Source organism: Calidris pugnax, unplaced genomic scaffold, assembly GCF_001431845.1.
Source record: "Calidris pugnax isolate Ruff unplaced genomic scaffold, ASM143184v1 scaffold42, whole genome shotgun sequence".
Classification (NCBI taxonomy): Eukaryota; Metazoa; Chordata; class Aves; order Charadriiformes; family Scolopacidae; genus Calidris; species Calidris pugnax.
Genome location: NW_015090920.1, coordinates 6,444,095 through 6,468,924, shown reverse-complemented (window position 1 = coordinate 6,468,924; position 24,830 = coordinate 6,444,095). Strand labels below are relative to the sequence as shown.

Here is a 24,830-nt window from a genome sequence, read left to right as displayed (position 1 = left end):
CTTGCAGCATTTTCTTCCTCACTGAGGACAATGCAGGCCTTCCAAAAGTTTCTGCATCGGAGGACCTGTCTGCAACACAGCCCTCAGTGAAGGCTTCAGTGGGCACCAGACAGGGCTCTCCAACTGGCATGAAACATACAGACAAGACAGAAGGAAAAATACTAAAGACAGGATCCACGATGCAGAATGCCCCATTATCCATGCTCTGCCTTGCTCAGGGTTAAATTGCAACCCGGGGAGGGGGGGGACCTTTTCACAGCACGAAGTAACAGTGTGAAGATGCAGTCAAAGAGCAGGATGGCCAACAGACCCCTGTGCTCCCCTGGCACTCCGTGGCTGCTGCAATAGCCTCCTTTTGCCACCTCCCAGCTGGGCAAGCCACAAAGAAGTAGGTCTGCACAGAGACACGAAGCTGCCTACTTGCCAGGCTTTACTCCAGCTAGCACAAGTGACAGTGACACTGAAGATACGGGGAGTGGGCGTTTGTGTGCACTTGTGAACAGAGCAGGAGAGGCCGGGAGCACACCGTCCTGCTGCTGATGGTCCCAAGCCCTCATTGCTGTTACCATCAGCCCAGGATTAACACCTCCAGGGTTAGAAACACACCTCAGTTTCCCACCTGAGCACACCTTAAGCTGGCTTGGGGAATGAAACCTGGCCCTGACTTTTCATTGCATATTCGTTATATTAGCGGTACATCTGCATATGCAGAGCAGAACTTAGTTCCACAGATCTAGGGAAGAACAAGTACTTCTTTTCAGAATATTGATTAAAAGCTCAACTTGAGATACTTGTAGAAAATTACATTTAGACCATCAGCCTTCCTTGTCTAGTGAATATTATCAAACATCACAATAAAATACTCCTATATAAGGCTATAAAGTTATGATGCTTTTGCTAGGTCACGAGCATTCAGCTGGGAAAATGAGTATAAACAGAAGTAAAAATCACCTTATCAAATCTAATCAAATCACCAAACTGTGGTGAAACAGAAAAGACCTTAGGAAATGCCATAATCCACTCATGGTCTGGTGATGATTCCCATCTTGACAAATACTTCAACCTTTTTTTCCTTCCTAAGGATTTCTACCACATCCCACACTGCTGTATTTCTCTTCCACTTATTTTTGCTGTTATCTGTTCTTTCTTTGGCAGCTCCTGCATTAGTCTTCTGGCTCTCCAAACATCTGTAGCTTTTTGTCATTTCTATTTCTATTTCCTCTTTCTCAGCATTCATCCTGTTTGGAGCTCTGAATAGCTCCATAACATGCACGCCTGCCTTTTCACAAGCTTGTTCTCCTGGCAGTAACAGATGAAGCACAGTGTTGGCAACAAGCCTCTGATGAGTCAATGAAACTGTGCGAAACGATGGCACAGCACATATAATTTTGAGACAATGTGCTACAGTAAGTAAACCTGGAAACATGTTATTAGCCTCCTTCAGAAGGCTCCTTGCCATAGGCCATGATACAACAGGGTACTTGACCATAAGCCCAGCCTTAGAAACAAGTTGTCTCTGACTTCAGACGAGCCTATTTCAATGCTCAAAGTCTGCTGTGGCACAGGTAGCCTTACTGAGCTCAGGTATGTATTGGACGGATGACTGTAATAGCAATTAAGTCTAAACAAAAAAAAATAAACAACTGCCTTGAGCCATAAACTGCTCTCCTATGAGTAGCTACCAGCGCCGTACGTGATGCCTTTGGTACACAGGGCACTTAGAAAACTAATACTGGAAGCAGAAGCCGAGTGAGATCACACAATACCATTTAACTATGCTCACCTCTTGTCTTTAATGTGGTAACTAATTCTTTTTCTTCTAGAGCCAAAACAAGAAGAATGCATTCTTCTTGAATTAAGATACGCTAATTGCAACCTGAGTTATGTGCTTCTGAACAAGATTTTGTGATAACAGATATTTTTACTAACACTGCTTTCTAGCTGGTGATGAACAGCCTAACAATTAGCCTGTACTGACACCAGCTTTTTAACCCCTCATCCATCCTTGCTGACCTAAGAGGCAAAATATTTCTCTCCTAATCTGTACCTACACTGTAATATCTGATGTATTAAAAGCAATATTTAATGAAGGTAGCTGTTATTCTCTGCTGCCTATCACAGGCCTTTTGGTAAATTTTCCTAAGTCACAAACAGCCCATCTCAAATGCAATGTGAGCACGTATTTTAAATGTAAAGTATGTACTGGACTCTGTGGGAGACCAAAACAGCCAAAAAAATCACAATTCATGTTTATGCAATACTGAGGCCAAATACTCTGATGCTATACAGATCTTCTGCTTTGCTTGATGTCTATTCAAATGAGATGTGGAAGTGTATTAAGTTGCATTTTAAGCATATTACATCCCTCATCTTCAAAATCAAATAAAAGCCTTTTCATTTGCTGTGAAAAATGCTTTTCCAGTTTTTACTGCGGTCAGTGAATACCCTCAGTTTTTATCTCCCCTTTTCAATTGCTACAATTTTCACCTTTGCCAAGCCTGCTAACAAAATTAGAAAGAAAAAATCATGTTAATGAATTAATAGTACATCTGTGACAGGGAGACAGCACACGACTAAATATAGTCTATAAAAGGATATTAATCATTTAAAATGCATTTTAAAATGTCCAGAGTCTTAACTAAAGATAGATTTATTCACCAAGTCTTATTCAAAGTTGGATAATTCCTTTAGAACTAGATTTTCTATTTGTTTGCAATTATTTAATATCGGTTTTGTTAACTGAAAAAAAACCCTCACAAATACAGATGAGAAGAACAATAAGGAGAAGATGCTGTCCACTACCTAGACAGCATGAAACAGACAAACGTAATCAGATAATTCATTGTCATTAGTGAGAAATACGCAGTTGGGTACTCAGGAACTAGATTGATCAGATACACCTCCATAAATCATTAAATATAAATCACCTCCTTAATATTACCTATACCTGTAACAGTTCAGGTCTATACAGAAGAGAGAGTCAACAACTCCAGGTCAGGACTGACCTGGACTTTGAGTTTCAGGCAGCTTTTCACAATCCTGACATGATTTACAATGTTCAGTTTCTGCTATTTAAGTGAACTTCTGGTAGGTCTGAAGAGCATCTCATGATCTATAAAGGCTGGTGACCACAGGAGGGTGGAGGAGAAAATCATAATGGTTCCCTGAAGCTACAACAAGGAAGTTGTTAATGCAGATGAAAAGAAATGCTGAAAAAAACTGTTTCTAATTTTTCACTGAAGTCATAAAGGACAGAAGGAAGACTCATAGAGAGAAAGATGCAACTTTTAGCCTTGATCAGAAAACCTTACTTGGGAAGAGTTGCACTTATTGCACAGCTCCTCTGCATCTGACTAGGGTATGGATAGGAGATAAATGGCAATGCAGCCATGTCATGAGCACAAACACTGCATTTGTACATGATATTGGGAATTATTAACACCCTCACCAGCACCAAAAACTCACTGGCAGATTTACACGAGATGCATTCACAGATTTTCCAGCCTAAGTCACTGCTCTTCCCTGACCTCAGCTACATTCTTTGAAAAATCTCCCCCTGCCCCTTAAATTGTTTTGGATAGAAAAACAGACATTCTACATTTAGTTCTACTACATGTCAGAATATTACAACAGGCTGCAGCTACGGAAACTGTGCAAGAAGTTTAGTGACCACCTTTAGGAGAAGCATTGATTAAACATGATCAGGCAAGCACATGGCTAAGAGAGCAGACATGTGCCCTGTAACAGCGTGGCATGTGACATGACTTGAAATCACAGTCAGAATAGAGAGGAAAGAGGCTGAAAGTAAGGATGAACTGCTACGGGACAGGAGGTCATCAAGAATATGATAGATGTTCTACAGGAAGAGACGGCTCTGCTGGAGCAGGGAATATCACCAAGCCAGCCAAACCACAGGGCACGCCACGAGCTGGGGAGCATGAAGCTGTGCTGGTGCGATGGAAGTGCTGTCAGAAAAAACCAACTTGAACAGCCTAAGGAGGTATGGCAAGGAAGGACTATGTCAGCACTCTGAGCCTAGGCAGCTGGGGCATACATGTTATATATGGACAGTCCCACACCGATATATGACATGGAAGTTACTTACACTGATTTCAATCCCCTGGTCCTCTAACAAAGCTATCAGCTGTTTTTCTATAGCCCAAACCACTGCAAATGACATTTGAATATACAGCAGATTTATGTACAAGGCCTTTCTCTAAGCTGGAAGTTGAATCCATAAACAGGGGAATCCTTTCTCGACTGACCTCAGATTAGGAAGCTGCTAAGGGGCTTTTGAGCTTTGCCTGCACACTACTGCTCTATTTTGCAGACAGTGTAATAAGCACAGCTGCACTTGATGCTCAACTCAAGACATAATCCGTCTGCAGTTCCACCATGCACTTTTTTTGGGAACAAAGTCATTTTACAAAGATACTGGCCCTTCTCACCAACAACTGCTCATTCCTACTGCAGCCCTACCAACTCACCTGTCATTCAGCTGGGCCAATGCTGTACTAAAGGACTGCAGGGTCAATCAGGTCTGCCATGATCTAAAAAACAAACAAGACTTGTTTCTTTTTTAATTTTTACAAATCTTTTTAAAGCCCAGCTCATTTTGGAACAGCTAAGAGGGCAGAAAACTGCAACAGGGGAGTGGGAAACAAAGTGGCTCAGAGAAAGACAAGGAAGGACAAGAGCAAAGGAGAATGGGGAGAGGCTGCTGAGACATCTGTGCTTCTGAAGAAAATACACTGGTTCATTAACTCTCCTGTTGTCTCAGGCCTTCCACAGACAAGCTGTGGAATGTGTCCTACCTGGGGTCTTCATGAACACAAGAAAGCAGAGATTCTGCCATGCAAAGAAGAGCACGAAAGACAGAGTAGACTAATGCAAAACTTCTTACAGTATTAAACCCCATACTTACATATTAATGCCTTGAAAAAAATTAAGTTCATTAAAATGAACTTGCAGATTATTTTTTTTAAAAGGACTTTTTCCATTTCAACTATGTCCTCTCAGAACAGTGACAAAAAGTGTTTCCTAAGAAAGGGTTTCAATAAAGACAGAGCCACTGCTGTGAGTGCTATGACTAAAGGGGCTGTATTCCCTTCTTCACTGCTTCCCTGTAACTTTTAGTGTCTCCTAAGCTAGAACCAGTAAATTACCATTAGTTTAAAACTGGCAATCAGCACCTCAGAGCATCTGGCTACTCACAGAGTCAAGAAGCCAGTTAAGTGCACAAGAAGCTATATTTGAACCTGAAATGGGTTTCATTCATGCTACAGAAATGTATTACTCTCCCCACCTTGAACTCAATGTGCTGAATCAATGCACTAAATAGTTCCGACCAAGCAGCAGATTTGTAATGCTAATATTCCTACAGTTCCTTTAATGTAATCCCAATCTAGTAATTTATCCTGATAAAAGTCATAGAAAATACTTTGCAATCATTGCGCCCAAATAAATCACTGCATTTGTATTTTAAAATGCTTTTTAAAAGTAGCAAACCGTACAAGAGAAGTCCGCTTCCTGACACTTGCTGCACAGGAAAACAAAACAAAACAAAAATCCCCATACTTTTAGCCTGGACTCACAGAGAGTTTTCATTTGTAACCCTCCCAAGGACAGCTGCAGGCATCCTTACACACAGTCCTAATATCTGCCCCTGCAAGCGTTGAAATTAGCCATCCTAGGTGTGTTTGTGCACACCAGTTACCTTTCACAAGTATCACAAGCCATTGAAACACCATTCAGTAGCTGGAGGTGTCTAAAAAAAGTGTATTATTCAAATGTTGTATTTAACAAGAAATCTATTGTTTCAATAGTCAGGGAGAGGCAGAGGGAAACGCATTTGCTCCCACTCAGTTTGATGTAAGCATTCATTGCCTGGATTATGTTCCCCCTTCACTGCAATGTTTTTTTTTGAGATTTACAAACCTATGAATTGGAAAGCTATGAAGTGGAATTTCAGAATATATATTACAATTGTATTATTTTTTTTTTAATTGAATTACAAGAATAGTTTATGGCAGAAGCAAATATAAATAGACTTCAGTTAAGCACAGAGGAAAATTTCAGAGAGCCTTATTGTAAAAGAAATTCAGACCAGTCTTGGTGGGAGTTCAAGCATATGAAAAGAATAAACTTAGAGAACCACAACTAGAAAAGAACAAGCTCGGAGAAGCAAGGTGCTGTGGGGATGGCAATGATCTATTACTACTGAGAGAAGAGGACTCTGGAAGGTTGGAATCTGCTCCCGACACACCACAAGATTTGGCTACTCCACCCTTTTTGTCAGTTTCTCCACTCTTTAAATTGAATGTTATTTATTTATCCTTGGAAAGAAAATTATCCAACATTTTACGAAAAAAGTAATTAAAAGCTATTTGAAAAATTCCTTTAGTTCCAAATCGTTCTTGCAGATAGACACCAATCAAAAAAAATTATAAGTATTGCATTAACTAATTGTGAACTAATTTAATTAACTCTATCTGTTCACTACCTGGATTCTTGTCCTGCATTGTGATCTGTCGTGTGAACTGCTGCTCATACACACAGCCCAGTGAAATTTAAGGAGCACCATCTGGGTACAAATATACACTGAGTAAAGCTATAAATAGATGAAGCAAGTTCATTACATGCATGAGGTACTTGCTCGCATGAGTATTTTCAGCATGAGGGCCTAAGACTGTAAAACTGATCTCTACAGTTTTCCTATAGACAACCTTGTCTTCTTAACTGAGGAGCTAAACACTTTAACAGAATATTTTAATTTCATATCAGAGCTTATCATGGAGTATACACGTCCAGATGGAGAAGAACACAGAGACCACTTTCTGACTCATTTCTAATCAAGCAGTTGGAACAATATGGGAACAACATTTATTTCATTTTTGTACCCAGAAACTATGAGAAACTCATCTCCAGATGGAATCTCTTGCTTCTAGTACTCCAAAATGCTAATGAATAGAAGACAAATTCCTGTCCCCACTCTGTTACACCTGTGCATATACCAACTGCAGGATAGCATTATGAGTTGACTGTATAACATATTTCATTTAAATTCTAAGGCCTGAAAGGTTAAGGATTACAGCTGGCCAAGACACAATTTTTCTTCTTTCCTGTCTCCTCAGTCCCTCCCAAATGAGAAAAGACCTCAGAAAAAGGACTTCTTTAAAACAGTCTAGAAATTTAAAAAAAATAATAATAAAATGGTTTTTCCTTTTTTTTCCATATTCTGCACAATTGCAGTTGAAATGAACACCTAAGCAACCAGCAAGAGTACTACCACCATGCCATGTGAACTGAAATATAGGGCTGTTTAGGTCAACATAGATCATTCATCGGCAAAATAACTTATCTACCAGATATCTACATACCTTGGCTGATCTGTGAGCTTAAGACCAGGTGCAATCTGCTGTAGTCCATCTCCCTGGAGGAAGTTACTATTTTTATGTATAGATACACGTGTGTGAATAAGGAGACATAGACATACACTCACATCTGTATCTATGGGCAAAGGATTCATGCTATTTACTCCTAAAACAAACAAACAAACCAAAAAAGGTATTTAGATGCCTAGATGGAAGTTATGTGCATAAACGGGCCCAAATTTGGTTTAAGCATGCAGAGTCCTTCCTCTGTACTGTCCCTTTTACAGGAACAAGCCAATAAAGACTTTGCTTTTGACTACTCAGCCAGAAATAAATTCCTTTTAGCACGTACTTTTCAGGTAAATTCACAGTGCTCTACTGAAAGACTCCTTTCAGAGCGTGGTGCATGTGTGCTTCCTATTTCTAAAACGAAGCATTTGTCAGAGTTACCTGTCAGTATTTGCAGGCTTCACATTTTAGCTCACACTACACAACTGTGACTGATGTTGTTATATGGTTTGTTATATGGTTTTCACCATTTCTCTGTGAGATTTAGGCAAGCTTTGAGGATGATGAAAACAAATGCACTTAACATAATGCTGATACCACAGTACATTGCTAATTAGATCCTTTGTTTTTAATACTCAAATGAATACCAGTGCAGATCTCTTTATAGTACCTGCTGATTATAAGGGTTTTCCATGCTGGATCTATCTGCAATAGATAAGGTAAGTGCCCTATTCCCCTACTGAAATCTGATTATCTGAACATGTACCAGGGCCAGAAATTTCAGGTAAGGGTTCTAGATTGACTGTGAATTTCATAACCCTTTAAATGACTTGAAACAAGAATTTTATATGAAACACTTCAGATCTAAGATGTTCAGAAACTAAATCTTGGACCAAATTTAGCAAATTTTAGTACACAAGATACAGCTGAAGATGTGAAGGGGATGTGTTTAAGTAATGCAGTTGATTTCAAGGTTTGTTTTAAGCCAATCTTCAGTTTAATGGTAGCTTCTAGTTATTTTCTGAATATGAAACTCAGATACTGTATCATGCTGTTTCGGACATTTACACGCTGTTTTCATTTCCTCTTTCCCCTCCCCTTAAAAAAACCAACCAACAAACAAACAAACAAAAAAACCCCAAACAACAACAGAAACCTAACAACAAACCAAACACACTCCTCTCAGGGAGGAATACTAGTCGTAACTATTGGAAATTTGCCTCTGCTGGTAATTTTCCTGCTGCTCATATATTTCTACGTTCAGATTGCAACAGAGACCAATTTTACCCATATGTGAGAGGACATGAAAGGAGGGTAATTCTATTTACATTGGTTCTTGTATGACGGCTTATGTTCTCTCTCTTCATTTAGATTTTATGCCTTGGATGACTCAGTGCCTAAGTACAAGCAGATCAGAACTACCAGCTTAAATCATGAACTTCAGCTACCCTGTTATTTCTGTGCTGAATCACCTATCTGGATCTCTCCTTTGATTTCTGATACTTTTATATAATTGTAACATTTCTGTTAAGCATAAATGTGCATTTGATATTTCTGTCTGCATTTAGCCTCTCACGATTAATTTGGATCAAAGAGATCAAAAGGCAAAGTGTCTTTAGGATACAGCAATACCTACGCTAACTGAGAGGCAGGGATTCTCTCATTAGCAAACATCTCTATTAGCAAAGAGATTGACTGTAGTAAGGCATACTGAAGGCTTAGAAAGGGGTTAAACAGTCACAGATTTCTAAAATGAAGGTGCAGTGAAAACTGAAAATAAACCATTTGCAGTACAAATCACACCATTCAATATCTTGTCATCAGACGCTGAAAAGAGAGAGTGATCTGAAGCATGTTACAGGAGCCAAATGAGATTAACATACCAGTGGTTTTGAAAATCCCACAAGCTCTCAGAACACATCAGCATCACTCAAAACACAATATGCATGTTAGAACAAAGGCGACTGGAATCGCCACACAGCACTGCCTGCATTGTGGTCTCTTCAGCTCAACAGTATTTCCAGGAAAACTAAGAAAAAAGAAAAAAAAATATTCACCAACCAGCCACATGTTCCAGGATCTAATAACTAATACTCTGTTTGGAATAAATTCAGTCTGTATTAAATGCAGTCCTAACTTGGTCAGACTGGAAACAGGAAAGGAATGACCTCCACGAGGCTTGATGTGGGTAGGCTTTTTCTCCAACTATTTCTGTGACAACTGTCCACGTTTATTTGCTGTATAGGTGGATGGTATAAAACGTAGATTTCCACTCTTTCATTGGAGACTGCAAATACTAATTTTGAGCATTCTCCTAACAACCATCACCGAAGCATTCCCCTCGTGATAAGGCTGTCATCATTGCTGTTCCTTCTTAGCATACCAGTTAGGGAAGAAAGGTGTGAAAACCATACTGCGCTCACCCGCCAAATATAGAGCGGGTCTTTTTGCAGTGCGTCCAGCCAGTACTTGCTCGAGATTTAGAAGCTTTTATCTCAACTTTGACTTCTGTCAGACCTCTCTCTTGCAGCTCTTGTCAAACCTGGCTGCTCCTGGAGATGAGCTAGCAGGCACGTGGACCTTGCAAACCAAGCTTTTCAGCGTCTTCCTTCAACACTGCTCTAACACCAGCACATACCCCCCCCACCATCTCCTTTCATTTCACACAAAAGCTGTAAGCCTTGCAAGAACAAAATTTCAGCTGTCAGTAGATTTCAGAAAAATTTGTTTTGAAGCCCACTGTCAGAAATACACATAAGACATGACCTACTATTCTCAAGCACTTCAAAAGGTAAGAAAATTAACTTCTCCCTATATCATAAATGCAACAATGGCTACATAATTTATACAATCACTTGAGGCCAGGTGGGCCTTTTATTAAATGTGCTGGAGAACTCATGCAAGTTAATATTTACTGCCTCAAGGCACTCGCAGGCTAGCCCATAATTTTACTCCATCAGAAAATGACCTTAATGAAGCCCTGGCGTTGTCTGTTGTGCTACTTGAACCTGACAGATAGTCTGCAATTCATTCGAAAAGTAGACTCTTAATACTTCACTGAGATTGCTGGTGAAAGAGCAGTATTATTTCTGTTGGGTTGCACTGAATGGGGCTTTTCTGTACTTGACAACAACGTGTTAAATACTATGGGGGCAGAAGATATATAATGAGTTCAGGTATTTATTTTCTTGCTTTAACTATTTGGCAGTGAAATCCTTTGGAAGCTTTGGCATTGACTTCAGCAGGGTTAGGATTTCAGAGGTAGAGGTTACGAATTAACGGCATAGGTAAGTGCATTGCTGGCAATCAGCAAGCTTATCATGCTTTTTCTAAAGGAAAGATTTGGGAGTTGGAATTTCACAGGTTGGTTATTGGTTTTCTCTTCATAACGTGAAAAACATGTAAATAAATGAAACGGGGACTTGGGAGACTCTTAAAGTAATCATGACTAACCTGAAAGTTCATAAATTAGCAGATGAGCTGGCCTGAAAGCCGTCTGCATAAAGAAAATATGGCCTGTGAAAAGTCAGTTTAAAGCCCAGTCTAATCCCAATACCCCATGTAAGAACTATGGGGACCATCACATTGGTCCTGAGAATTTCTTGTGACTTTTCCAGCCAAGTCATTTGTGTGCTTCTTCAAAGTAGCTAGAGAAGCGGATCTAAAATTCATTTGCCCTTTTAAAATTTCATACATGCTTTTGGTTTCCATGACGCCAAGTCTGCACAGCATAGCATCCTTCCACAAGAAAAAGGTACAATGTCTTCATTACTATAGCCTGAGGGTGCTTACATGCTGTGTATATTATCCCTGTCAGTGACAGGAATGTTGCTATTATTAAAGTTGGAAAACAAAAATGAAATAGTAATTATTTTTTTTGCCGCCGGTAACTGAATATTATGCACTTGAATAAAGATTTAATGCACTTGCAGATCCTCAAACTCTTGCCAACAGGTGGAGACAACTATTGGATAACAGCATGAGCATCAGGTTTATTTTCAAATTAATCAAACCTGCAATAACTCTCTGATGGACGGATTCCAATTCTGTTTTATCAAACAAGGAGACACAGGCAAAGGCAAACTAGGGCCCAGGCCTGTGAAAAGCACAGCACTCTCAGATGGATACTAATCACCTCCACTTCCTCCAACGTCCATTCACAGTGAGAGCTGTATTGATCTATGCACAGGGTGAGACACAGTTATACTTGCCTCCTTGCTATCATTACTGCCAAACAGTCTATTGTTTTACCAATGCACAGTAGTTTTGCAGGCTAATCCACAACAAATTGGGCTAGCCAGAACCAAAGGTAACAGCCTCGTGATAAAGCTAGCAGAGTCATCTTTGTTTGAACTTCATGATCTGAAAGGTCCCTTCCAACCTAGACAATTCTATCATTGGCTCTGAAAGGTCGCTTCCAACCTAGACAATTCTATCATCGGTGAAAACCATTTCTGGTCTACGGACACAAAACAGATTGTCCAGAAAACACCAACACCACTCACTGTGCTGACTCCACACCTCAGTATTGGCTGAGAACTAAGCCCAGCTTCTACACATTAAATGCCCAAGACCATCAACAGAAGATATTCTATACTAAAAATTCAGTGCTTGCTTTGTTATTTTTCATGTCTAATAGCAGGAAGACGGCTATATAAATTAGTTAGTGTGAATGAAGCCCTTAATTATTGGAGAAAGAAGTGATAGATCATGCATATTTAGAAACCAGATAGTATAATTTCTCCGTTAGCAAAAATTTCCTTGAACTGCTAACCATTAGAAATTACAATTTAAAAAATAGTTATACAGTCATATTTTTCTCTTAGAAATAGGCTATGGGCTCTCATAACTTGTATCTCAGTAAGCAGTAGTTAGTAGACTTGGATAGAAAAATAAAAGGAAAAAAAAAAAAAAAGACTGTCTGGGACTTAGATGGAATTAAAAAAAGGTCTCTAGAGGAAAAAAAACCTATAGAAAAATGAAATTTTTCTGTGTGCTTTCTTAAGCAGGGGTTAGCAGGCCAGGGGAATAAAAAGGACAAATGAGTTCCCTGAAGAATCTATATCACTAGAGAATACCGACTGCCTTAGATGTAGCTCATTACTTTCCCATACAGTTAAGCTGTTTGGTAGCTTTTTCTAATTCACCTGTGGATCCAGTTGGGCAATATTCTGTAATACAATCCTCCATACTCAAACACCAAGGAACAGGCAAAACTGCTAAAGGCAACTAGAAAACATACAAGCTTGCACCTGAGCACAAGGTGGCCAAGTTCCTCATCATCTCAGGCATCCTTCCACCACCTGTACAATCAGCAAGGAAGGACTGGAACAAACAGCAATGGGGCAGCAAACAAGAAGATGTCAAAGATTGTGACAGTGGGTACCAGTGAGAAACAGGAGTCAGTGCAGAACAGAAATGGGGATAAAGGTATATGGATTAGTCAAGTAAGTTTCATAGTCTCTGAGTGGACTGAGTGGCCCTGACGATGCCATCAGGGTCACAAGCTACTTCCATGGCTATTATTTCCCCATCAACATGAATTCACCTCTCCAGGATTCAGGTTCATTCACGTGACTTTAACGGCTATTTTAGCCGTTTCTCTAGCAAAGTGAATGATGGTACTATTGCCTTTTGAAGTATTTCATCCTCACCTGTGATACCTTTTGCCACTCTGGGTTGCATTTAATCATATCCTTCGGTGCTGGCGTTCAACATTTAAACAGAAGTTTTGGAAGAGAAAGACTTTGAACTTCTTTTATGATGCAAGACAGATGCCCCAGCAAGCGATTATTTCGTGGAGGCTTACAGGCAGCTCTCTGCATTTGTTGGCCATCTTCAGACACAAAAACCAGAAGTGGCTCAGACTGTGTTTTTTCTTGCAAGTGCCTTTTCTTGCAGCTTCCTATTCCACAAACAACAGTCACAAAGAAGTACCAAACTGACGTTGGTTCCTCACTGTCACCCAGCTAAGTTCTTCCCAGGTGATACAGGACATGCCATGCAGGGATCCTGCCTTGAAAGGTGACGCTTCAGGACATAGGGTTTACCTCTGCTAGGACATAGGGTTTACCTCTGCTCACTGTGCAGAGCTTCTGCCAGAGCTGTTTTGACAATCTCCAATTGTGGAAAAGAGCTGGGCAGGAGTTCCAGAGAGGTGCCATAAAGGACTATCACTATCACCTTCTCTAACCTTCCTTGTACACATACTACCACAATTTTCCCAGAAAATGGGGTAATTTTTCCAGGATGTGACTTTTAGAGAGCTATCCAAGCTCATTCAAAGAACATTAAGTTATGGGCAATCATTTAGGAAATTGCATCTTACTACAAGCCTGAATTTGTCTCACTTCCACTGACAACTACTGATCCTTGTTATGCCTTTCTCTATGAGGGCAATCTTTATCTCATACCAAGTGCCACTCCTGTGTGTATCTAGACACAGTGCTAAAGTCATGTGTCTAGCCTGTCGATAAGGATATATCCTCAGCAAGGGGCCAAAGATTCTATAGTTTAGGGATTTCACTGTGGGAAGGCAGAAAGCTCTTGGCAGACTACCACAGACAGAAGAAACCCAACATTGCAAATCTGAGTTCAATTTCTTTAAATAATACTTATCAAATGCATGCCTTGATTCCTACAGAAGCATAACATTTGAGTTGGGAAGAAGTCTGGTCTGTGCTCTAGGGTGGAACTAGTGTCTAAAGCTGGTAGAAGCTGTTTAAAATGCAACATATCATCAAAAAAAAGGAAAGGGAAAGCAAATTGTTTCTAAACCTGAAATTCTGAGACATTAAATATTTACTAAAATAAAATCTTTCTTCAAATTCAGAACTGCAAGATCTTTTCTGGAGAGCAAAAACTTTCCAAAAGAGTTTTTTTGGTTGAAAAAAAAATCTATTTCACTACTAAAGAAAACCAGTTTTGATGGAAAAATTCCCAGCCGGGTTTTCTAGCACCCAGTGGGGGAAACTTAATCTTCTTCTGCAAAAGCATGAAAAAGCGTGATCTTCCTCTTTACATAGAGAGGACCGTTAATGTAGTTTTAAGAATTCATGAAAAAGACTTAGGAGTGTGCAGCACAAAGGCCTTCTATGCATAGCAAATGTGCTGTGCCTGATTGGCAGTCTTCCGTTAATATACGGCACCACCACACTTCCCAGTTGCTGGTGTCCCACCTCTCCAAGCTGGCCCTGAGCTGCAGACAGCAGTCAGCAGATGCTCTTTAAACCTGGAGTAGGAAAAGAGCACAATCCTGCTCTGCTTCCCCTTACTGTGTATGTAAAACAATAGCCTTTGGCTATTTTTGTCAACCTGGTGAGGCGTGGGGAGGAAAAAAAACCTAGATGAGGTGAAATATAGGTGCAGAGCACATGAAAAGAGAATGAGGAAGATAAAAAAATGGGTGAGAAGTCCAAGGGAAAGATTTATTGGAAGTGTGGAAAGTAAAGAAATTATACCTCCCCTCAAAAAAAAAAAAAAAAAAAAAGAAAAAAAACTAAGTAGAAAATGAAGAGGATAGAGGATTGAAGGAAAAATTAGGCAAGAGAAAGACATCAAAGGCAGTATTATAACAAGACAAAATGGATTTTACTCAGACAGCTCCTCGTTTTCCAGTGTGAAGAGTCTTGATATGGTATTTAGTAAAGGTATGAATTTCATGGACAACCAGATGGTATTTCAAACACACGGACATCTAAAGAGCGATAAGAGATGAGGCACAGAGATTACACAATCTTCCAAAAGCTGCCTCACTCAAGGAACACGATACTGGCAGGTAAAACTAGGAGACAGCGAGCGTATAATAAAATCTTAAAAAGGCACAAGAGGGAAAAGCATACTCTGTACAAGTCTAAGAAGCAATCATGAACGAGACTGCAGCACCAGACTGTTCTGTTTTAAAGATATTTTTTTTTGAGTACAAACACATACATGCCCCAGAAATATGGCCAAAGATTTAAGATTCTCTAAAACAGAGATTTCTGAAAGGGCAAAGGAATAGAAATATATTCCTGTCTTCTAGCTAGCATCACAGGATATAAAACCAGAAAGATCTTTATCAGGTACGGATACAGAACTCTTGCATAATTGGAAAATCCAGGAAATCTTTTCCAGTGAGACCTGTTAAGATGCTCAGAGCTTCAGTAATAAGTAAACTGGAACTGCTCTGCTGGTATGCCAGTAACAACTAGGTGGAGAAGCTTCTCAAGTGCTCCACAAATCAATTTAAGCAAAACAATAAAACTGTACAGCTTATTGTACAGGGTCTGAACCCAGCCAATCCATAACACACTTTCAACTAATATCACCACATTTTACACTAATCTTCAGAGTAGACATATATGTTAACTAAAGGTGAATCTCCCTATTAGGCTCTTGAGTCCATTCCTAGTGCTGCTGTGTAACGTCAGACACGTTCAACGCAATATAACAGTGACTCTGCTAGAAATTACTTTTTTGATGAGGACTGCAAGATCAAGCAATAAATAGGAGAGCACAGTTTAATGATGTGTGATTTACAATGCTGGAAGCCAGAGATTAATGCGATGTATAATTCTCTTTAAAATACATATACTGTCTGTTGAGATATCCCTACAATGACTTGCAGAAACAAGATGCCTTGTAAAGAGTGATTTCAACAGTAAGAGGCAAACCAAAGAGCACATAAAAAAAAGTGAGGAAGCCCAATGTATGGAACAAATTATGAGGAAGAATAATATCCCATATGATTAAGCCCACGTTCAGGGACAAACAATGATTGTTCATAGACAAATATAGTCTATGTAGTTGGGGGCTGTCTTGGCAAAAAAAGCATACAGAGAACTGCTTTGGTATGGAGCACCCCAGTGCCAGGGGTCCCTTCTCATGATAAAGGCTTCAAGACATTATGGAATATAAATTAATTTTAAAAAGCTATGTCTCATTAAGTGTGTAGCACAAGGGAGCACTCACCAACTCATCCTATTCAGTGTATCCCTGGAGGAACTACATTCCTATGCAGATGTAATGCTTCTATCCATGTTTAAGAAGTATACAAGATATACTCAAACCAGGACTCTAGGGAGTTACAAGGTTGGAATTTATGTTTCTGTGTTTTGGGAACTAAAAAGATGAACAATTTTTTTCCTCTAGTTTTGTCTCAAATTGAAAATAAGATTAAAATAAATGGGCTACCTTTCCAATTTACAGCAGGGACTATTACATACACAGATACAGTTAAACACATCAAATTTGAGATCAAAACTCTGACAGACCCTTAGGTCTAGCAGTATAATTGAATATCACTATGATTATACTGTCAGAAGCAAATGAACAGGCACTTCACTTTATTGATATCACTCTTGAGAGGGAAAAGAAACAAACAATTGTTTGAGAAAGCTATTATATCTTTAAGTAGCAAAGAATCAAAGATGCTAGCTTTTCACATTTCAACATAGAATAGCAATAAAATAAACAGGTTAATCTCTTCATCATCTCCTTCAGTTCCCCTCAGTTCAGTTTTCTAAGGTTTATCTCAAATAATTTACTGAAAAAAAGCCAAAAAATAAATAATGCCCTTGTTAAGCCTCTCTTGTAAAACACAGCTGCACAGTATTGTTGTTTTATAAGCAAACCAATCTTTACAACCTTTCTCCATCTACTAGAACTGGTGAAAGCAGAGGTGTTTCCACTCATTCATTTTTGAACTAAAAACCATTGTTTCCACCAGTGTGGTAAGCACCGAAATCAGTAATTTTCAGCCTATCCTGGCTGGAGAATTACTTCTAAGAAGCCCATAAAATGCACTGAAGAACAGTAAGCCTATTACTGAGGAGCTTCAATACACAGCAAATTCATCAGCAAGATGAAGCCTGGTATCCACTAACACGGGCAGTGGGTCAGACAGTAGATACAAAGCTGGTAGATTTCATACAGTAAATTTTAAAAGTTGGGGTTTCACCTAAGTGATTTGGGTTTTCTCCTCCAGGTAACAAAAACTTTAGTTCTTAATAGAATTGTCTTCTGAGATGGTACATCTAAATGCACTCATGAACAAGCAGGATAGCCTGGGGGGTCTCTGAGCCCTGCTCATCCCCATCCAGGACCTGGGCACACTCTGCAGTGGCTGACCTGTGGCCACCCATCTAGATTTCTTTTCCAGAGAAACCAAAAGTCTGTGGAGGGAAACGAGGTGTGGCCTGGCCACAAATGAAGTCCTGGGTCAGATCCCACTATGGAATCAAGACACAGTAGAGTAAGCCTGTTTGGCCATAACCGGTTACAAAATATTTTGCCTTCTCCTTCTTCTTGCAATTGCCTTATACTCCCCTAAATTGTGTGGTACCCACAATCTGTGGGCACAGATGGTTTTAAACCTTATCCTTTAGCAGTTACGCCTCTTCCAAGATGATTTTGTGGAAGTTATGAGGATTAAATATTACTGGAAGATATAGTATTACTATTTAATATCCTCCTACATCTCTTGCCTCATCACCATTCTGCTGCTTACACAGACTGTGGTTGGTTCTGAAGCACCTCAAGGTTCTTTCCTTTGCAAGATGCTCAGCAAAAGGCACTGTGATGGTAGTAGATGGTAACACTGTTGGAAGCAGTCCTGCACTAGTAAGGTGACAGATTACATGGACTACTCAGTCTTTTCTATATCTGATTTCTATGAGTCAATGATTGTATTGTTCGCTCCCTTCTGTACCAAAGAAGTCATCAAGTGACTAGTACTCAAATGCAACTGAAAGGGCAAAAGCAGGGCTTGTCTTGAAATGAATGCTGTTTCTGTGCAGATTCACCATGCAGAAGTTATTGGGAAGTGGAGACATCGTTGGCCTATCCCATCATAAAGATCTAACTCTTCATCAGCCTGGCTTGTGGTGTAAGGAGGCAGAGGTCACTCGAAACTCAGTCCTCTCACATGACAACGCACTACGAGCTCCATCAAACAAATGCAGCAAAATAATGAGTTCTTTTAGTCCTTTGCTTACACGAGAAAAGTAGAAAGTGTCCTCTTCTCTTACCAGGAAAAGTGACTCTTAAAGTGCTAATACTGAACTAACTGTAGGTTTCTCTCCCCTTTTGCTGGAAATGTTCCTGCACTCTGTGACGCACCATGAGGGGGGGCAGCACAGAAATTATCTACAACGGGGTTAACACACTAGCCACAGACTGCCACAGTATTCTATGAACCCAAGCTAACATATACCTTTTTAAAGCCAAAATACCAACTGGACTAGAACAAACCATCGCTTTGTTGACAGCAAACCATTCTCCTAAGGACAGCATATCAAAAGGAGGTGCTCCAGGTTAACAGGCAGCAGTTAGAACCAATGCTGATACAGATTTGTTTCCGAGGAAGATTTTCTTCTTGCTGTGTCACTTCTCACTGCAGAGATCTGAAGGCAGCACTTGTATGAATACGATTGCAAACAAATGCTGCAGACGACCAAAGAGTATGCAGAAATCGAACTGCTTTTGCAATCAGTAAACTTGGAGGATCAATGCAACCTTCAATGAATCAATACTTGACCACTTGGTAGGGAAAACTGGACCTTACAACTTGATCCCAACCTCAGTGGACTTGCTGTCTTTCCACTGACTGCAAGCCAGTCACAAGGGTGAAAGAAGATGTGAGAGTCGACAAGGCAAAAAGCATCTCATCTAATGACAAAACTCAGTACCCCTTTGTTACCCCAAGTAGGGCTGCAGACTAAGATTATGTTGTTGCTGTAGTCCCTGTAGGTCAAATTCATCCTTTGTGATTCAGTTAAAGCTAAACCAGTTACCCAACATCACCAAGTCCCCCCACCACTGGCATAACTGAGCACATCCACAGAAGTCCAGCACTTGAACCACAGCAGAACCAGCAGGCAGAGATGTGGCTTGCCAGCGAACGCAGAAGGGACAGCTGGCTCTAGCCAATGTTAGAAACCCTTGCTTTTGATCAATATTGAGAACCAGATTTTCAAAAACTGCTGAAAGCCAGGCCTATAATGGTGGATCCAGGAGCTCCTCTGAGTTCCTAAGGATGGCAGCATACTCCAGCCACCCCTCAATTTCATGATGGATAAGGCTCAGAGATGAACTAATCTCCCTCCCCAATGGAGTCACTTTCTATTAGGAATGAATCCTGGGTCCCTGGAGCAGAACTTAACTATGGCAGGCCCAGGAAGCCTTAAATCTCCAATCCTTGATTAATTCACACTTATCCATATATAAATTCAGTGTGAATGCTCTCAGCACATTTTCCTCATTAGAATTCAACAAAAGTTTAGCAAAACAATTGTTTTAGTAAAGGAAAAAATGTAGCTACAGTACTGAATTAAGTCTGTAAAGGGAGAAATCTTCAGCTTCAGTGTTTAATTTGCACATCACTACAAATCTACAGGGGAGCCCAAAGCCAAAACTACCACCAGTACATCTTAAAATATGTAAAAGGCAAGCCCAAAGTCATTGATCGTGCAACAAAAACCTGAGTACAAGGTAAGAAACTGTTATTGAACTGAATGCATACACACCAAGGCTGGCCTCATTCACAGTACGGGTTTTGCAGCGGGATGGCCATGCCCTCCTCCACCTCCTGGTGCACGTGTGCTGCACTCGAGGGCCAAGGGGAAGGGAAGAAGTCGGAGTCATCTTAGACCACGTATGAAATTCACATGTCAAAGACAGAGTTGATAGTTGCTGCCAGCACGTACAAGCCATTGCAAAAACCGAGGCATCTGCCTCTCATTGAAAAGGGGGTGTCACACATGCAGCACGTGAGTGTGCAACGGCATGCACCGCAAAAGCAGAATATGGAGAATGCAAAACTGCCTGACTCACATATGCTTCTGCTGCAAAATCCTTAGGATGCAATCTACTTCCCATAATGATCATATCCATTCTGTGAGATACCGTGATGCACCCCAGAATCCAACCTGAATGTTACAAAGTGTATTGAATACTAAAGATTTGATTTTTACCCACACATGAATCACGTGTACAGTGGCAGTTACCATCCCTCCCTAGCCCCAAGCACCTGACAGGTGCCCAAGTCAGAAGTGGTCAACTGAGGTTGCCACAAATAAGAGCTGCAGAGAGGGAAGTTCTCACCTTGAGTCATCTTCTGGAAGGCTCCCACTTACTCGATTCAGAGTAAGTGTCAGGACACACACTACAACAGGTAGTAAGAATACTTCCAATTGATACTAAGTTATTAAGCATAAACACAGGGCTAGAGCCTTTTCAAACTTAAATAAGAGCTAATTTGTTCCGAGTAAGAAAAAATGCCAATTGGAAACCCTAGCCAACAGCAAGGATTATTCTTCAGGAGGAAAAAGAATATCCTCAATATTATTTGAGTACTTTTCTGCTAGAAAAGTTGGTTTAGGAGACATAGTCGAAACAGAAATTCTAGATGCTTTTGTTCTTTCTCTGGTTAAAACCTACTTAGCCAAAAAGCAAAGTTGGACTCACAGCTCCAGTACCATACGTCCAGCCAATAACAATAATGATGCCAGTCTGCAAAGGCTGTAGCAGATGATGTAAAAGCAAAGTGTGTCCAAGCACAAGAACCAGAGAGCTCTGCTTTCCCTGTCAATGCACATGTCACAACTCTACCTCACTCTTCTGGATTTGCAAACAGTGACCTAAGTACAGGCTCCCTGAAAGCAAAGGCTTTCAAGTACAGTGACTGAACTGGTCCAAATCTCACAGTTTTTCTGCTCTGTCTGGTGCACTATACATAAATCTTGAAAAGCTATATTTGAACATTTCCACAACAAGCTTCGATATAATTCCACCCTGGTTTTGATTTGGGGGTGGTGGGGTTGTTGGGGTGGGAGGTCTACCAGCCCTCCTTCAAATTCAAGAATGGTAGCTTGCTACAGTTGCCTATAGATTTTAAAATCAGGAGGCACCATGCTAGTAAAGGGTCATTGGCATGCACTGTAGCAGAAAACAGGAAATATACGAAATTTAATTAAACATAGGGCTGTGAGGTAAGATCTTTGGCAGGAGAGAGATCTTTGGGAAGAAAGCGGCAAGGGCAAAGCACTGTGAAGTAGCAGTGACCAGGCTGGATGGGGCTTTGAGCAACCTGCTCTGGTGGGAGGTGTCCCTGCCCATGGCAGGGGGTTGGAACCCGATGATCTTTAAGGTCCCTTCCAACCTGAACCATTCTATGATTTTAAGTAGCACAGTAACGTGGTCAAGAGGGGGAATGAAGCACAGGGGCAGAGATGAAGTAATGGGAGTGGGGGTGAGAGGAGCAGAAAAAGAAGCACAAAGAGATAAAATGACAGTAAAAGAAAGAAGGCAAAGCATACAGGAGAGAAGAATGTATGTAAGGAAAAACATCTCTCTTAAGAATAATAGTTCTTTAGTAAGGGCAGGAGCCACACTGTTACGCAACAGGATATACTGTTTTCTGTATAGAAAGAGTTTATTTAAGCTTACATTAAACCTCAAAAAAAAAATCTGTGGGAGAAAAGAGGAAAAAAAAAAAAAGAAAGAGAGAGAGTAACATCATATTTCTTTCGACTTTCAAATTGCTTTTTAGGTCATATTTCACCCTCCCCTCCCACCCCCCAAGTATTTTCCAGGATGGAATTTTCTTCTTCCCACTCCAGGATTTGGCGTGGGCAGAGCACCGCAGATGCTGCTGAACTCAGAAACCGAGAGCCTGATTCATTCTTCCCTTCAATCCTGTGCTATCATTTAAACTGGGACCGAGCTAACGTCAAAGGCTGCAAGTCAGAAAGATAATTGTACACAGCTTGTACATTCACTTTGCCTCAGCATAACGGTGGTACGAGAGGAAGAGCAAGGATAAACCCAGTTCTCAATCTCCCAGTTTGTCAAGTATTTGTTTAAGAGTAATTATTTTTCCTCCTCTTCCAGCAGACTTATGCTCTAAAACTCCTCTGAGTTTTGACTATACACAGAGGGCAGGTTTTCCCTAAGGTAAGGCCAACAACCATTTTTCAACTTCACAGAATGCAAATCATTAAAATGTAGACAACCTTATACAATCAATCAGCAAAGCCCTTCAGTCTCACTGACGGTGTTCAACAAGTCCAGATTATTTTCTGCGAGTTTCATTTCGTTTCAGCCTCTGGTACTGCACAATCACACCGCTGGGTATCAATTCAGTACTCAAAAAGGATTCTCAGAATAAACTGTAAGGAGTCATATGACATAAAAGAAGCTGCTCCCAAGATAAGTGATACACTGTTCGTATTTTTGAAAGCTGAGGCCACTTTCAGTAAGAAAGATTCCCTGCTTACTTCATTTTAGATGTTAAAACAAACAAAAGCGCTAACATTTTAAAAGGTTAGACACATTTTTTACTCCCACTGTTTCTTAATAAAACACCATTTGTGTGGGAAACCAGCTTAGTGCATACTTTAAGAACAGGCAAACCATTAATTGATCCAACATGTTGGCAGTTTTCGAGAAACTCACTAGACAAGAACAAGCAATGCATCTTAACTTTTGAAACAGCCTGAGCTTTACTTTAAGGGTCCGTAAGTATGCCAAGCTCCTACTACTTTATACTGCTTAGGATATAATCTGTGATACTTAAAGTACCAAGAAGTATAATCTGAACAGCTACTAAACCACGTGCAGGTTATAAAGCACAGTTTTAAGAAGCTCAAGAGGTTATGAGTTGCTTGCCTCACAAAAACCAATGGAAAACACTAAAAAGTCCCATCTTCCACCAATCTTACCCAAGAAATGGGAATTTGCCCAAATAAATGGTTAATCTCTTAAAGAGGCTGCACACAAAAGGTTCCAAAAGGGCTACTTTTGCATCAGCAGTATTATAGCACTATAGTTAGGCAACAAATTGTTTTTTCAGTACGTCCATGCTAGCTAGTTTAATGTGGAAATTTAAAATGTCATTAGAATAACATCCTGTTTTGCAGCCTTTCTGTGTTTCGATTTACCCCTAACTCTGCTAAGATCCAACTGCATGAAACAGCTGGGCATGATTAGTTACTGGATACAAACCAAACTGAGATTTCACAATAGGTGGCATTTTAGTCTCCATGGCATAGGCTGCTGGTATAAAAGACCAGTGACCCCTGGCAGAAAACACCGTCCCTAAATATAAATCTGGTGGTCTGTTTTTAAAATAACATTACTGCAGATCAAACACTGCTACAAAACCAGCGTTTTTCTTAAGTCTAACCCAAAGTTTGGGTTGTCTCCAATGACTGAATCTCTGCTTGGTTCTAGCAGACGTGCACAAGCTGGGACCTGAGCACCCGAGTGCCGACACTGCGAGCACAAACTCCATCAGACCATCCACCTGAGAGAGTGAAATTCCACCCGGATCTGGGCAAAATATCTTGGGCATTCCTACCCGATCCCACAGCTTTTACACTATCACAGGCAAGACCGTGGATGCTGTGTTCCCTACTTTATTGCACCTCCTGATAAGCCTGCACCATAAACACTATGCTTCTCCTCTTCCAGAGGTTTCAATCACACCCGATCCCACACAGCACCTGCCAGAGGATCCAAATGACACAACAAAACCTCGGTGCCCCACAGCAGGCTCAGGATTCCATCCATTCCTCCGACTAGACCCAAACTTTACATCTCCCAAACTTTCCACCCCTGGAGCACGAGTGCATGTTGCTGCCAGGGGCACATCCATCCCTCACCATGGCAGCATGGAGAGGTGCTCCACGGTCCCCGGGATGGGCACCCACCACCCGGTGAGGCCCGCAGCCCACCCTGCTCCCTGCCAGGAGGTGCGAGGACACCTTCCACCCCAGCAGCTCCCACCCCAAGGATGCGGGACGGCAGAGCGGGCTGCCACGCACGGGAAAACGGGGCACGTCTGCCCACCCAGCAGAGACCTCGGGGGTCTCTCGGAGACCAACGGAAGGCGGGCAGGGCGCCGGGGGCTCACCTGCGTGGGGCATGGTGATGGTCTCGTTGGCGTTGCTGGAGCCCACGTTGTAGATGACCACGGCGGAGGCGTTCTGGGCGGCGGCGTGGCGGATCTTGTCCTTGTAGGTGCAGTTCCCCCGCGGGATGAGGGCCACCCAGCTCTTACCCGGCGCCGGGGCGTTGAAACGGGTGCCGGGGTCGCAGGCATAGCGGTCGGCGGGGGAGGCGGAGAGGGCTACCTGCCCCCGGGCGTCCTGCTTGGGCGACTGCTCGCCGTAGCGCCCGCACTCGCTCTTCTCGCTGCGGAGCTCGGCGCTGCCGGCCGCCGGGTCGGCGTAGGTGATGTTGACGAAGGCCGTGTACCACTCCTCCTTCTCGGCCACGGTGAAGTCCAGGCACAGCAGATGCACGAAACAAAAGGACAGCAGCCATGTTGAGAGAGCCAGGCTGCGGCACGCTTGGATCACAGACATTGCCATCTTCATCTGTCGGAAAGCAAACCCCCCCCCCCCAACCCCCCCCCTTCACCCCCCCCCCCTCGCCCCCGGCCCCGGCCCCGCCCCGCCCCCCCCC

General features: G+C 41.4%; 1 protein-coding gene across 1 annotated transcript in view; it reads right to left on the bottom strand.

Annotated features, from left to right (window-relative positions):
• RNF150 (ring finger protein 150) overlaps positions 1-24,752 on the bottom strand; it is a 122,118-nt gene extending 97,366 nt beyond the window's left edge. Inside the window, exon 1 of the mRNA XM_014950007.1 lies at positions 24,277-24,752. Within this exon, the coding sequence (XP_014805493.1) occupies positions 24,277-24,742 (466 nt within the window). The 5' untranslated portion in view covers positions 24,743-24,752. The remainder of the gene's footprint in view (positions 1-24,276) is intronic.
• Positions 24,753-24,830: the final 78 nt, after the last annotated feature.